The sequence below is a fragment of the Microtus oregoni genome, unplaced genomic scaffold, assembly GCF_018167655.1.
Source record: "Microtus oregoni isolate MIOR12 unplaced genomic scaffold, Mior012 000005F_ref0000423, whole genome shotgun sequence".
In the NCBI taxonomy this organism is placed as follows: Eukaryota; Metazoa; Chordata; class Mammalia; order Rodentia; family Cricetidae; genus Microtus; species Microtus oregoni.
The window spans coordinates 43,870,422-43,885,705 of NW_024543064.1; the positions used below are offsets into that span (position 1 = coordinate 43,870,422).

General features: G+C 39.2%; 1 protein-coding gene across 2 annotated transcripts in view; it reads left to right on the forward strand.

Moving 5' to 3' along the window:
* Prkaa2 (protein kinase AMP-activated catalytic subunit alpha 2) overlaps positions 1–15,284 on the forward strand; it is a 59,892-nt gene that overhangs the window by 15,091 nt on the left and 29,517 nt on the right. The window contains exon 2 of one of the 2 annotated variants that reach the window (XM_041651421.1): positions 11,106–11,247. In XM_041651421.1, the coding sequence (XP_041507355.1) occupies positions 11,106–11,247 (142 nt within the window). Of the gene's footprint in view, positions 1–11,105; positions 11,248–11,388; positions 11,512–15,284 lie in introns of those variants that run through there. The other variant, XM_041651422.1, reaches the window with a different exon arrangement.

Genomic DNA, 15,284 nt, shown 5'->3' on the forward strand with positions numbered 1-15,284 from the left:
AGCAACCACACTAGTCAGTCCTACAGGCCAGGGAATGGTGGCACACACCTTTAATCTTAGGATTTGGGAGACAGAGGCAGATGGATCTCTGTGAGTTCAAGGATACCCTGGGATACACAAGATAATTCAGAAACAGATCCAGGTGATAGTAGCTCACACCTTTAATCCCAGTGTTTGGGAGTCACACATATTTAATCCCAGCACTAGGGAGGTGGAGACAGGAGCGATATGGCTGAGCAGAGAAAGCAATATAAAGGGGAAGAGACAGCAACTCAGTGGAGTGTGGAGTCTGAGGATTCATGGAGACAGAGTTTTGCCCTTTTGGTTTGAAGATTGGGTAGAGGTAAAAGGTCTCTCTAGGGGTTGGCTGTTTTGCCTTTCTGATCTTCAGGTTGAACCCCAATGTCTGTGTCTGGGTTTTTGTTATTCCTGCTTCACCTTGTTCCCTGTGTTAGCATTTAACGTGCTATCATGCTCATATGCCCTCTCAGTTCCTAGTGGGCTCTCTGCAGCCTAGGCATGATGCTACATGTCTTCCGTCTGAGTTTGGAGAATTGAATATACCCATACAGTTCTTAGTATGGTGCTTAGTAATAGGCCAAAAATAAAAGTCTTTTGCTTCCATGTTAGAACAATCTTCAGAGAATTTAAGGACTTCATGAAAAGGAAATTTGGAGAAAATCAGTGAGACAGTTTCATCATGGGCAAAGAAGAAAGGAGCCTTGTGTTATTTTGGCAGGAGTCTGGTGATGGTAGGAGTTAGGGCATATGTACATCAGATCACTCCTGACTCGTTCCCAGAGTTAGTGTTGGCATGAGTAAAGGCCAACAAACTGGGCCAATCTCTGCACCAAGTTCCAGCTTGCTGATAGATTTAATAACCTTGTACTTGCCATAGTTTAGGTATTGATTCAGTGTCCTAATGTTTTTGATATGGAATCTCATTGGATGTCCCTGTTTGGCCTAGAACTACTATGTAGAACGAAGTTGGGGTGATCCTTCTATCTCTGCCTCTGGGAAGCCAGGTATATACCATCATGTCCAGGGCCTCTAAGAGCTCTTAATTGACTTAAAATTATCCACCCCACCTACTTACTTTCTTGTTCCTGTGATAAAATACCTTGACAAAAGCAATGCAAGGAAGAAAAGTTTATTTTGACTTAGTTTAAAAAGTTTATTTTGAGCTACAGAGAAACCCTGTCTCAAAAAACCAAAAAAAAAAAAAGTTTATTTTGACTTAGTTTCAGAGATCTACAGTCCGTTTTGGTGGTGAAGACATGGCAGCAGGCAAGGGGAGATATGATGTCAGAAGTCTGGCTGGCTGCATTGCATGTACATTCAGGAAGCAGAGAATAAACAGGAAATGAGGCTGTGCAATAAAACCTCAAGGCCCACCCCCAATGACTTCTTCTAGAAAAACTCTTAACTCTTAAAGATTCCACAATCTTTCTAAATAGTACTACCGACTGGGGATCAAGTGTTCAAAATGTGAGTCAATGGGGGACATTTCTCATTGACAACCACAGCATCCTCTATTCTTGAAAGATCCTCATCATTCTCATCACTCTTTCCAGGGGTACTGATAGTATAAACACCACCCATGAGCACTGCTTCTAAAAAGCCACAGAAATGGTATCCCAGGAACTCCCTTTGGTCAATGCCTCCATTCTTTGTTCCCACTAAAAGCCACCCCCCATGAATAATTGCACTCCCTTTTTACTTTTTAGAAGCAGAATTGTTTATATCTTGTTTCTTCTACCTGAGATTATGTTTGTGAGCTTTTTGTCTGTAGTTGCATATAATTGTAATTTGTTCAGTCCCATGATACATTAAGTCTGCACTATTTGTTTTTGTTAATAGACATTTGGAAAGTTTTTGTACTTTAATTATCATGAATAATGCTGCTTTAAGCATTCTGTGTTTTTTCCATTTATATCATTTTGCCATGTTTGAAAGACATAAATTTAAAACTCATTCATATCAGATTTTTTTCTGCACTATTTCAGATTTTGTCTTTAAGACCATTTTACAGGGTTTAGTTTGATACTCCGATACATGTGGATCAAATTCAGTCTCCTGTATCCAATCTTTCCTAATCCCTTGTAATTACTCTTCTGTGTTGAAGGATGTGCTATAATCCCTTCTGAGATATCCTATTTTACCACAATTAAAACATTTGACAAGCCAGGAGGTGGTGGCGCACGCCTTTAATCCCAGCACTTGGGAGGCAGAGGCAGGCGGATCTCTGTGAGTTCGAGACCAGCTTGGTCTACAAGAGCTAGTTCCAGGACAGGCTCCAAAACCACAGAGAAACCCTGTCTCGAAAAACCCAAAAAACAAAACAAAACAAAACAAAATTGACATTTTGGTGTCTCCTCATACCATTGGAAATTGTTTCTCCTACCCAAGCTTTAGTACTATAGTCAAATGTCTCAACATTCATTGTGAATAAGATCCATTTATCTATTGATGTTGATCTAACCTTTAAAGGATCAAGGATATTTTTGTATTTTAAGGTGGCATTCTCAAAAGCCAAAGATTCAATTAGTACATATTTAGCTTCTGGGTCTGTTAACTCCTATTTGTACTGCCTTAGTTAATCTTTGTAAAGAGTCACTAAAGGACTCTTTCTGTCCCTGTTTAACCCTAATATATGATTTAATTTTCTTCTTGGTTCCTGAATCCTGTTCCAAGCATTTAAGGCTGCTGTGTTACATAGGGACAAGGTGTGTTTGTCATAAAGAGCCTGGTCGTGAGAATCAAAGTAAAGTCCCACACCAAGAATTTGATCTTGGGAAATCTTAAGTCTTTTTGCGTTTCTCTGCTTTAAAAGTTTTTGCCTCTTTTCTCCAATAACATTTTTAGAGAAGCTGTGGTTCATTTCTAGGACCGCTGAGATTAATTGAATAATGTGGGGTAGCCTCATTGCTTGAAGCCCACATTTCCTAACAAAGGGTGAGTGTAGGCCATAAGAAACTATTGCTTGTTTAATTTTTTTTTAGATCACTCACACGTCTAGGCTCCCATGTACATTCTTTGACTACCTTAGGTACTTGGTGCCAGATGATATTTCTGAGGAGATTGCTGGATAGGTAGTTAGAACTCTGGGTAAGCCATCCTGGAGTTTCGTATGTACTGATGAGGCTAAATTTTGTCTTTGTACCTTTTGTCCCTGCTCATCAATTTTGATAAATTTTTTAATCTTTTTAAATCTTTTTACCACTGCCTTTTGTAAAGACTGGATCTCCTATCTGGTGTTTTGTTTTAATGCCCTCATTGAGGATTCCAAGGTATAAAGTCGGTCCAGTAAAGATAATATCTCATCCTTAGACATAATTTTTATGGCATATTGATTACCATCCTGGAGAGACACCCCATCCGTTAATCTATTACAACTGTTTAACAGATTTTGATGAATACATTTAACAACATGAATTCTCTCAGACAATATCTCAGCACCCTCTGTCATTGACTGGGTTTTGTTTGTCAAATTGGTTGTATCTTTCTCCAGAGTGATGATTTTCCTTTTTATCTGGTCATTATCAGTATGTAAAGACTATATAATTTTTAAAAGTGCCTCATTTTTGACTCTATTATTAAGGCATATTTTAAGGAGAAAATATGAAAGACAAAGCTAATCCCTAGACTGAAATATAGGGATGTAGGAAGAAAATCACATAAGCCTTACATAATAACCATTCATGGTATAAGTAAAAAAAAACTGTTGAACTCTTGCATTGTTATCAGTCATGTTGACCTTATAAATCTCATCTGTCATAAAGTGTATTGAGTTGGAATGTTAGGCATTTCTCACCAGGACACCCCTAGACACCCCTCATCCCCACTTTTACTACTATAAAAACCCAACTCTAACTGAGCTCAGCGTACTTTATCTATTCCAATATATTGGATATGCCACGAGACCAAGTTTGCAAACTTGCATAAAATAAAGGATCTTTGCTTAAAAAAAAAATGTATTGAGTTGGAGTAGGTACAATAACCATTACTGGCCAGCAGGTGTCGCAGTTGTAGCTGCGTGGTTGGAAAATTAAAGCCTTGGACTTTTTGAATTGATTTTAGTGCATTAGATACTGAAAAAAATGCTTAAATTAAGATTAGTTTTTAAGATGATCAAAGCGATTTCAAGAATTGGTGACCAGAATAAAGAGAAATCCCAGAGCCTTTGTCAGTGCAAATCACAGACTGTGTGCTCCAAGGAGATTCCTAACTGGGCAGCCGCAGCGTGGGTATTACAGAAACAGCAAGGCAGCAACACCGACAGAGACACCGGGGGAGCCTGCGCCCTCTCTGGGCCTCTGTGGTGTGCTGGGGAAGCTGGACCCAGAGTGGCTCTGAAATATTACCAAGGCCAGAGGCTGCTGTAGAGCTGTGGCACGGTGAGGGTCAGTACCCAAATACCCACGTGGGGCCCAGCAGTGGCTGGCTGGAGCCATGAGGGTCCCAAAAAGGAGATGTACCAATCCCCAAGCCCCATGTTGGTGCCAATTGTTGAAAGGCACTGTTTAAAGCATCCCAGGCTAACTCCAAGATAATTTAGTTATATTTTCTTTATTATAAGGGACAAATTCATGAACCAGGAATGAAAAGTCCAACTTCAGCTGGGGGAGGGGGGAGGGAAGGAGAGAGAGAGAGAGAGGGAGAGAGAACCCTAAGTGGGCGGTGGTTTTCTCCGGTACCCAAAAGGTCACACCCTAACCTGGTCCAACCCCTTAAAGATCATTGGCTGGCCGAGATTCCCCATCACTTCTACATCTAGACCATGCTATTTCAGCTTCCACATATGAGGGAGAAAATGTGATACCCGTCTTTCTTCCCTGGTTTATTTCACATTACCCAGGTCCTTTCATTTTACTGTAAATTACAGGATGTTGGCTTTCTTTAGCGTTCCATCATGTTTATAGACCATCTTTTCGTTAGCTGCTCACGCGTTGGTGGGCACCCAGGTTGGTTACATATCTTACTGTATTGTGAATGTCTCAGTGACTCGGACCTCAATGTGTCTGTTTGGTAGAATGGTAATTTCATTTGGATTTGTTCTTAGGCTTGAGATAGCTAGATTGTCTTTTAGTTTTTGGGGGGAATTACCGCACTGTTCTTTATAGTAGTTATACTTTATATTTCTAACAAACAATATAAAAGAATTCCTTGTTCAAACGAAAAGCCATTCTAACTAGAGCTGGTTTATATTTCCTTAGAGGCTGATGATACTGAACATTCTGTACCTATTTTTTGCCCATTTTCATTCCTTTTATGAAGTGCCCATTGAAGTGATTTGTCCACTTCTAAACTGGACATATGTCTTTTTTTCTAATGTATCACTTTTAATAAAAAATAACTCATCAGATTTACTTGTGTAGGGGTCTATACAAATGAATAAATAAATGTAATAAGTCTGCCAGATTATATTTGAGAATATATAGTATATCTTTTTACAAAGAGCTTTGTTTGAGGGATAAGGGAGATGGCTTGATAAAAGACTGTCATACAAGCATGGGGACTTGAGTTTCATCCTTAGCACCTATAAATAAAACAATCAGTTGTTGTAGCACCTATATTCCTTGCTCCGGGGAGGTGAAGACAGGAAGATCTTTGGACTTGTTGGCAGCCACTCTAAAAAAAACTACTACAGGGTCTTTAAAAAACGGTGGGGGGGGGGGGGAGAGGAGTGGAGAGTGACTGAGGGAGACACCTGACAAGAATATACACATTTATGCAAACACCCAGATGTATACACAACAAAGAATTTTAATGTGCTTTTTTTTTTTTTTTTTTTTTTTTTTTTTAGTCTCAATGTTGTTTCCAGTTGTTCACTAGGGACAGTAGGATTCCTGGGAAGTGGAAGAGAACAAACTTAATTTTCCCTGAGAATTGCTTTGTAGGTACCAAGATGTGGCTTTAAATAGAAGCTCTATTATTAATTTTCGAAATGAACTTTGGGCTGGGGGTGGGAGAGGCAGGTGGATTGCTACAAGTTTGAGGCCTGCCTGGTGTGCATACATAGTGAGTATCAGTCTAGCCAGAGTAACAGAGTGATACTGTCTGCCAACACCCCACCCCCAGGCCCTAAACAAACAGATAAGAAACAAAAAAAAAAAATAAATCATAAAAGGCATAGTTCAGGTGCAGTCTGAGTGAGTGTGGGTTTCCCTCCACAGTGCTCCTTGGTTTTAGAAAGTATTTTGTGGATATGGCTAGAATTTAAGAAAGTCAGAAGGGACTATTAATAGATACTCCAGTAAAATTGAATATTTGAAGTTAATTATTGCACATCTATGTATGTATGTATTTATGGTGTGTGTGCATGCCATAGCATCCATGTGGAGTTCAGAAGAGCCCTGAAGGGAGTTTTAAATTGTTCTGAGTAAGTAGTTGTTAATCATCAGGGGCAGACATATGCAGAAAATAAAAAGGTAGCCCATCTTCAACTTGTGAAAAGGGCCTATTCCTTTTCAACTTGATGCAAGGTCTACTCCTCTTCAACTGAATAAAAGGGTCTATCTTTCTTCAACTTGTTGGTCAAGGGGGTTCCCATGGACTCCCCCAAACAATGCAGGACATTGTGATTGCTCTTGGCTGCCCACCAGGAATTGGAAGGGTAAGATCTGATTGCGGAAGTCAGTCACCATATACATGAGTCATAGGATACAGAAATCAAGCTGGTACTGACCTGGAATCTTTATCTGAACTGGCTAGCTTTTGTGTTGTCAGAAGGCACTATGCAGGCTACCGAGAGGGAAAAGCCATCAATATCTTACCCAGATGTGAACCCTGGGAGCTACAATAATGACAATTCTGGCAAGGTATGGCCACTGGTGCATAGTGGCTGGCATGTTATGAGAGTAACTAGCAATATTCTGGTTGGATTTAAGGCATGACGCACAATATAGAACTCATACCTGGTACTATTAACTGGATCAAAAACACATTGCTGGGTTGGTCATAAACCCTAGGGGAGAACCTGTTACTATTATGTTGCTAAATGGACATTGTATCAAACTGCTCTCTAGATACTTACCATTATACTTAGATTATTGCTGCTCTCAACTCATCAAAGAAGCATCTTTTTGCTGTAGATGACAGTACAGAGACTCCAAACCAGTCACAGCACGGAGAATAAGAAACTGGGGTGTTTCAACCTAAATGGAACATCCATATCATGGCCCTCCTCCCAAAACTCAAAGACCATCATCACAGAAAGGGAAAGCTAGAGATTGTGGAGGGCTGCAGCTAAGCAGTGTTTTCAGACACGACGGGGCTGCTGAGCATAAGGACTCCCAGTAGCTGTTTCCATATGGGTGAGATCCACACAGCCCAGTCCAGCAAAGATCCAGCATGCATGGGAGAGGGGTCCAAAAAGTCCCACTCATAGTTGAGGAACTACTGGCTACTAGGGAGGGTCAGTCAGTTTTCTTCAGGGATACCGATCCTGTTAGCTGGCCCTTGCTTCAGTGAAATGGTTTTACACTCACACATACTGACAACACTAAAGGGACTAGCGAGTTAAAAGAAAGAAACAAAAAGTTGCACATGAATGAAAGATGGAGAAATGGTGTAGGAGTGTGGGTTGGGGTGGGTTTGTTCAGAAAACATTGTATGTGTTGTTGGGGAGGTGGACCAGCAGTCAACAATGCAGAGCGCGCTTACAGAGAACCTCAGTCCAGTTCCCAGCACCACATCAGGTGGCTCACAGCTGCCGAACCTCAGCATTGTAGACTTGTATGAAATTCTCAAAAAGGGGGGAGGGGTTAAACAAGATGGCAGTATGAACTCTCGTAAAATTCTGACAGATAGTTCACACTGTCATAGTGTCTGTTGTCTGCTCTTTTCCCTGTTGCTTCTGGATACATAACTCACCTTTGGGTTCAGACCTTTTAAGGTCCAAACTTTGAGATGGAGAAACTGCGGGGACTTTTACATGGCTACAGCTAGACACTGAGGTGTAGGGTGCTGTCTTTCCTTTTGCTAGTCATGTGTGTGGGTGTAATTTGGGATTTGTGCCTGGGGTACTAAAAGTACAGTAGATATTGCTGGGCAGCTAGCAGTGCAAGAGAACCATGCTGTCCCGGGTGGACTGTTTGTGTGATTAGCACAGTGCTTTCTCATGGTGGGCCTCACTATAAAGTAGTTCAGTGGGGGAGTGTTCTTACTGTACCCCAAAGCAGGTATGGTTTGAATACTTGCTTTGTACATGGTGCTATGGCAAGCTTGTCCATTCTTTTTCAACTACCCTTTACAAACAAGAAATATTAAATACCATATAAGATTTATTTCAGGCAGGGCGGTGGTTGCACACGCCTTTAATTCCAGCACTTGGGAGGCAGAGGCAGGCGGATCTCTGTGAGTTCGAGATCAGCCTGGTCTACAAGAGCTAGTTCCAGGACAGGCTCCAAAACCACAGAGAAACCCTGTCTCGAAAAACAAAACAAAACAAAAGATTATTTTAGTTGTTTTATTGCTGTCATTATTCCCCATTAATACGATGAAGCCTAATGTAAATCTCTTTTCATCTGCATATGATCAACAAACCATTGCTCATAAAAGATGCCTAGCAAATGTTTTAGATTTTTTTCAATTGATTGAATGGAAATAAAACTTTGATGAATGCAAACATTTGATTTCCATAAAGGAAAGTTTATGTCTGCTATATACATATAAGATTTTTTTTGTCTTATATGTGTATTTATTAAAAAGTTTTTGGACTTTAATTTGGCTTTCCGAGGAAAGGATGACAAATTATTTGTATATAATTAATTATAGTTAAGCAAGAAGTCACTGAAGGATTTATTAGACAAATGGCTAATTAATTCCTCAAAACTGGGAATTGTCAATGCATTGGTGTGTTTTAACTTCAGACACTTACTTATCTGTTTTCTTAACCATTTCTATAGAAAATGCCATTTCTTTTTCAGTGTTTAATTCAGGAAACTTTCTCCATATGTAAAGACAAACAGATCAGTTTTTCCTCAGATATAGACAAAACAATCCTATTCTTCTGAATCAGTTCACTCATGTTTTTGTTTGCAGATTTGCCTGTGATAGCAGAACAAATGACATACCTGCCTGGCCGATAGACTTCATGATAGATACCTTTAGATCATGTGGTCAAAATACCTGGGAACAGTGTGTAGGATGGAATTATTTATTTTGGCTACCAGTTTCATAGGCGCTATCTATCATGATGGAAGGGCAGGTTGGAGCAAAGCAGTTCACATTTTATTAGCCAGAAAGGAAAAACAGACCGGAGCCATTGCAGCCTTACAGACATTCCCATGATCACCTCCTTCCAGAGCCCTCTTGCCCCCACCTTTCACCTGTGTTGTGGTAGCATGGATCTGTCAAGACATTTATCCATCGCATAGGTCAGTGTCTTTAGGTTTTAATTATCTTTGGAATGGCTTCACATACATATGGAGAGCTGTACTTCACTAACCTCTCGAATATTTATTCGGTCAACTCTATTTGACTAACCATCACAGAGTCCACGCCCTCTTTGACTTGGGAAAGTCCCCTGTTTGGCACTAGACAGTACTTTAGTTGCTCTGTGGAGGAGAAAGTAAATCTCACCCTATCGTAGTGATAAGTGGTGGCAGTCTTTACTTTCCTTGAGGTCATAGTAGATTTGAATGAAGACAAAGTCATACTTGTTGGGCCATGTGCACTAGTGCTTGGATGTTATCAGATTTCCAGGGTATGTGATACACACTCAGGCATCAAGAAACTATTTAAGCAAAAAAGGAAGGAAGGAAAGAAGGAAAGAAGGAAGGAAGAAACTATTTAGGCTATTTCATTGGATAGTCCCTGAAAGAAAGAAAGAAGGAAAGAAAGAAAGAAAGAAAGAAAGAAAGAAAAACTATTTAGGCTATTTCATTGGATATCCCCTGAAATCAAAGTTTTCCTTAAGTTCTGGAAGCATTGTAGAATGCTAGTAAATTGATGTTGCTTGGAACATGACTTTTATTTATTTATTCATTTTATTTGTTTATTCATTCATTCATCCGTTTGTTTATTTATTTTACATGCCAACCACAGTTGCCTCTCCCTCTTCTCCTGTTCCCTCCCCATACCTCCCTCCTACCCCATCTACTTTGAGCATGATTTTTACTAATTGGTTTGCTTTATATGTGAGGAAAGTAACTTTCAAACTTTTAAAAATGTGATTAAAATAATTATGAAATTATGAAAATAAAATAATGTCCCTCAACAAGTAATGCAGTTCCTAAATTAGTCCCTTTTATGTTTGTATCACTCTTATCCCAAGCACATGGATAGCATTGTTGGATTGTGTGGTTAAACATTTTGGTTCTGAAGTTAAGACAACTCTGGGTCACATGTGGTGCCTCCCCTTAATCATGTGACCTCAGTCAGACAAACTGTTTAGCTTTTCTGTGTTAGGTTGCATTTATCCCTGGAGAATAGTGATCCTTCATGGAGTTGTTGTAAGTGTGGCTGAGAGATGTGAGATGACTCGAGGGGCCACCATGCATCTAGATTAGAAACTAATCTTTAAGGAACAGCAGAGAACAGAACGAAGGCCACCTAGAAGTTAATAGAGAGAGTGGTGCTAACCAACAGGGAATAAGAGTGTTCCTTAGCAGAACCATTAAAGCTGGCCCAAGCCAGAGAAGATTAGCATGGTCCCGAACAAAAGGGGGTGATGAGCAGTGTGTGAAGTAGCAGAGATTGCTGTAGCTTGAATTTTGAACAGTAATTGTTTTACATTTATTACAGAAATTATTTATTCTGTAATAAATACAGTGATGTTAAATAGAAGGTGAGAAATAAGGAAAAATATAATGAATTCTATTCTGTCTAAAAGATGTTCTATAGTATTTTTATGAAGGAATGTAGAAGATGAACTAACCTTTCTTTGCTTTACTGAGGATGCTGAGATGACCAAGGCGTAGTTTCTGTGTTGAAGAGACTCTTTTTGAAGGGGAAGATGCAGAGGCAAAGAAGAACACTTGAGGCCTGTGCATCCATGACTGCTGAAGTAGATCCATGACTAAATAAGTGTAGGGCACTTAGGAAGGTGCATGATGATCCCGTTCATATGACAGCCAATATTTCTCTTTCTCTTTCTTCAGTTGGAGAACACCAGTTGACAGGCCATAAAGTGGCAGTTAAGATCTTAAATAGACAGAAGATTCGCAGTTTAGATGTTGTTGGAAAAATAAAACGAGAAATTCAAAATCTTAAACTCTTTCGTCATCCTCATATTATCAAACTGTAAGTATTTTTGTTTGAAAATATAAAAAAGTCCTGAAATAGTTAAAACAAAATTTTATGAATATCTTGAGTTAACTTTAGAAAATATCAGTTTTCATGTTCATATTCGGTTTTAATTTTAATTCATTTCATCTCTGTCAGTTCTTCACTGCACGTACTTGGTTTAGAATTAGAAGTCATTTCTTCAAAAGTGGTAGTATTCAAGTGGAAGCTGGTTCTTCAGATTTCACTGTGAAGATTACTCAGAAAATGTATTGTTCCTAGGTTGGTTCTTTTGTTTCTTCTATTTTTAATTTAAAAGTAATGTTAGGCCAGGTGTAGCAGCACATTAATGTAATCTCACTTGGAGTCCAGGACAAGGGGGGTCTTGAGTTTGAGGTCAACCTGCTGTACTTAGTAAAACTGGCCTTAATAAATAAGTAGTTAGATAGATAGATATATAGATAGATAGATGGATGGATGGATAGATGGATAGATGATAGATGGATAGGTAGATAGATGGATAGGTAGATAGATGGATAGATAGATAGATAGATGGAGAGTTACAAGCTAGTTAGTAAAATTGAAAAATAATTTAACTAGATATATAGAAAACTGAGACATTAAGCAGTAATATTCTTTTATGTTGTTTAAAGTTCTAGTTTTGTAGAGGATAATGTAGAATTCTAGAATTACCTTTAGTGTACTTTAAAGCTTGGATGTAGCTTTTATACAATAAATGCTAGTTTTGCTTAAGGAGTGCTCGATGGTAGGCAAGAACTGTGCTGAGAATCCTGCATTTCTAATTCCTTATTATAGGGTGGCAAGTCTGTAATAGGACGGCATCCTAACAGGGATAAACAACCAGGAAGGCACATTTGTGGCTCCATGGTTCTACCCAGTTAAACTTACATATTATTACTCAGGTTGTGAAACAATAGCTAGGTATGAACCCAATATGGCGCTCTGTAAGGCCAACTTATTTAGTGAGTTTAGTAGTAGAAATAGGAAGAGAAATCTATGTCAAATAAGATTGCTGCATAAGAAAGCCTACTTAAGAATAAAGATATTAGTACCTTTTAGGTTTTGTTTGCTACTGTATCGAGAACAGAATAAACTATATTTAGCTTAGAATTAGTCAGTAATATTTTTCGTTTGTTTTTTTTTTTTTTTCAAACAGAATTTCTCTGTGTAACCTGAGATTTCCTGGAACTCACTTTGTAACCTGCTAGCCTCGAACTCAGACTTCTGCCTGCCTCTGCCTCCTAAGTGCAGAGATTAATGCATGTACCACCACTGCCTGGCTAGCGAGCAATCTTTTTAAAAATAATTACATTGTTTAAGAACTTTATACATGCATATATATATGTTTTGACCAAATCTACTCTATTCTTCCCCTGTGGTTCCCCTCCCCCACTGTTCCTTTACAACTTCAAAGCTCATTTTTAAAGCCTCAAAGCGCAATATTTGAATGTCAGTGTTAATAGGGATTAACTTCCTAACCCTATGGAGTTCTATTGTTTATTTGGTGGTCAGCAGGATAATAGTCCTCCAAATGTCTGTGTCCTCACCTCAAGAACCCGTGAATGTTGTCAGTCACATTGCAAAATCCAAGTGCGTTTGCAGGTCATCTTATCTGAAGAGAGGGTAGTTCTGGATGACCTGAGAGTCCATGTGAGCACAGCAGCTCTCTGACGTAGCAGAGGAGGGTAGAAGGATGAGTCAGAAAGAGACCCGAGCAGGGCTATCATGAGCTGGTGTGAGACGACTCTGCTGGCTAATGGAAGCTTAAAAGGTGGAGGGAAGGGGCTCTGAGACAGCACAGGATAGCCTCCAAAAGTCAAATCTCAAAGAAGAGGACTCCTGGAATCCCCAGAAGGCATCTTAATTCATGGCAGGCTTCTAACCCACAGAACTAACTATAAGATAATGCTTGTGTGTTGGTTTCAGTCTCTTTACATTTGAAGTATGGAGGCAATGGACAGCAGCAAAGAAGCAGGCTAGAACAATTACTCGTGATTTATTTTACCCCCAAGACAGGAAAGCCCTGGCTGTTCTGGAACTCAATATATGTACACCTGGCTGCCTCGAACTTGCAGAGACCTTTCTGTCTCTGACTCCTAAGTGTTAGAATTAAAGACAGGTGCCATGCCCAGCTTGTGAATTCCTATAATGTGTGGTTGGTGCAATTATTACAGACTTTGAAATGTTTATTTAGTTTTTAATTGTTATACTTTTTGTCAGTGAACTATTGCAAATTAAAGTATTTGATAATACACAGTGTCATCTGGCCAACGTCAAGAATATGCCACTGTCTGCTCGTGCCTGACTAATACGTGGTTTGGTGTGTCGCTAGGTGACACAGTTGGCATGAGACTTTGTTTTATAGTAAGCTTCAATGCTATGTGACGCGTATGTTAGGTTTACTCCATCACAAACGTAGAATCATGTGGCAGTATTTGATTTTAAGACTATGTCCAGTACCAGGTGATCGATGACCCTAGAATGTGTATATAAACGTTTTGAAAGATTATTATGAAATATAACCTATCAAGGATAATGTGCTTCTCCCATTCATTTTCTAACTTTTGGATGGAGTGCTTCATAGTGTTATGTAAGAAGTAACTGTTGGCATTGGTGGAATGCCTAGTTTGTGATAAGCATTGGCACAAAAGGAGGCATTGGCCTCTCATGAACAGATTCTTCTTGAGTTAACTCCAAGTAGTCAGTTAGCTGAAACAGTCATATGTTTTGTTTTTAAAGACAGTCTTGCTATGTAACCTAACCTGGCTCAGAACTGCTGGCTGACCTTACAAATTCACAATCCTGTATAATCTAAGCAAACTGACAATCCTGTGTTTGCTTCCCTAATGCTGAAGTTCTAGGCCTGTGACCCTGGCCCTTCTCACATCTGACTTGACTCCATGTTTGTAATGACATCAGTGGTATGTAGACTAAGTCTCTTGTTTTTTTCTGCTTAGTAGCTATTGTGGATGAGGAGAGAAACCTTAAATGGCCAGACTTTATGCTTCAACTTCACCTTCAGAATGCTTACCCTGAAAGCTCCTCTGTGACCTAGATTTGTTCTGCTCTTGAAAACACAGATTGCATTTGCCATGATTCTAGTTTAATTTCTGTTGCTGTGATAAAAACATCCAGCCAAAAGCAGTTTAGGGGAGAAAAGGGTTTGCTCCTCGTATTATTATAGGTTACAGTCTATTGTTGAGGGGAAGTCAAGTCAGGAACACGGTAGCTAGTCACTCATGTCCACAGCCAAGGGCAGAGAGAAATTGAATGCACCCCCACTGGTTGCCTGCTGCATGCTTATATTCAGCTAGCCCTTCTCACTATCAAGCAGTTCAGGGTCTACCCCACAAAGTGGTGCCATCCACAGCAGGCTGAGTCTTCCTACAACAATAATCAACATGACCACTCAGTTTCCAATAGACCAGTATGATCTAGATAATTTCTCAAGTGAACTTTCCTTCTCAGGTGACTCTAAGTTCTAGCAAACTGAAGATTAAAACTATCAGTACAGTTAGTAAACATCTGTGGTTATCACAGAATTTAAAATTTTATTTCTGACATAATTTATCAATGTTGTCTTGTTTTTGTTTTTATAATTTAATAACATCTCTAATTAGAACTGGTATTTTTACATTGTTCTAAAGAAGCTACAGATTAATCTCAGAATTGATTAGCAAGTAATTAGCAAAGGTGAATCCAGTGTTTAAATCTCTTGATTTTTCAACCATAAGCTTAAGTCATTCATCCACATGCCACTTTAATTGTGAATCTGAAGTTTTAAAAAAGAAAAACATTTATGTTTTCTTCCTACTGAGACTTATTGACATAGCCTCTAATAATGTTAGTGTTAAACACATGCATACACACACACACACACACACACACACGAGAGAGAGAGAGAGAGAGAGAGAGAGAGAAAGAGAATGTGTACATATGAGGAGGCAGTGGAAAGTAGGCAATAAATCCACAATAGCAACTTTAGCATATGCAATAAAGATGTGAATATTATAGATGTCATGTATTAAAGATTT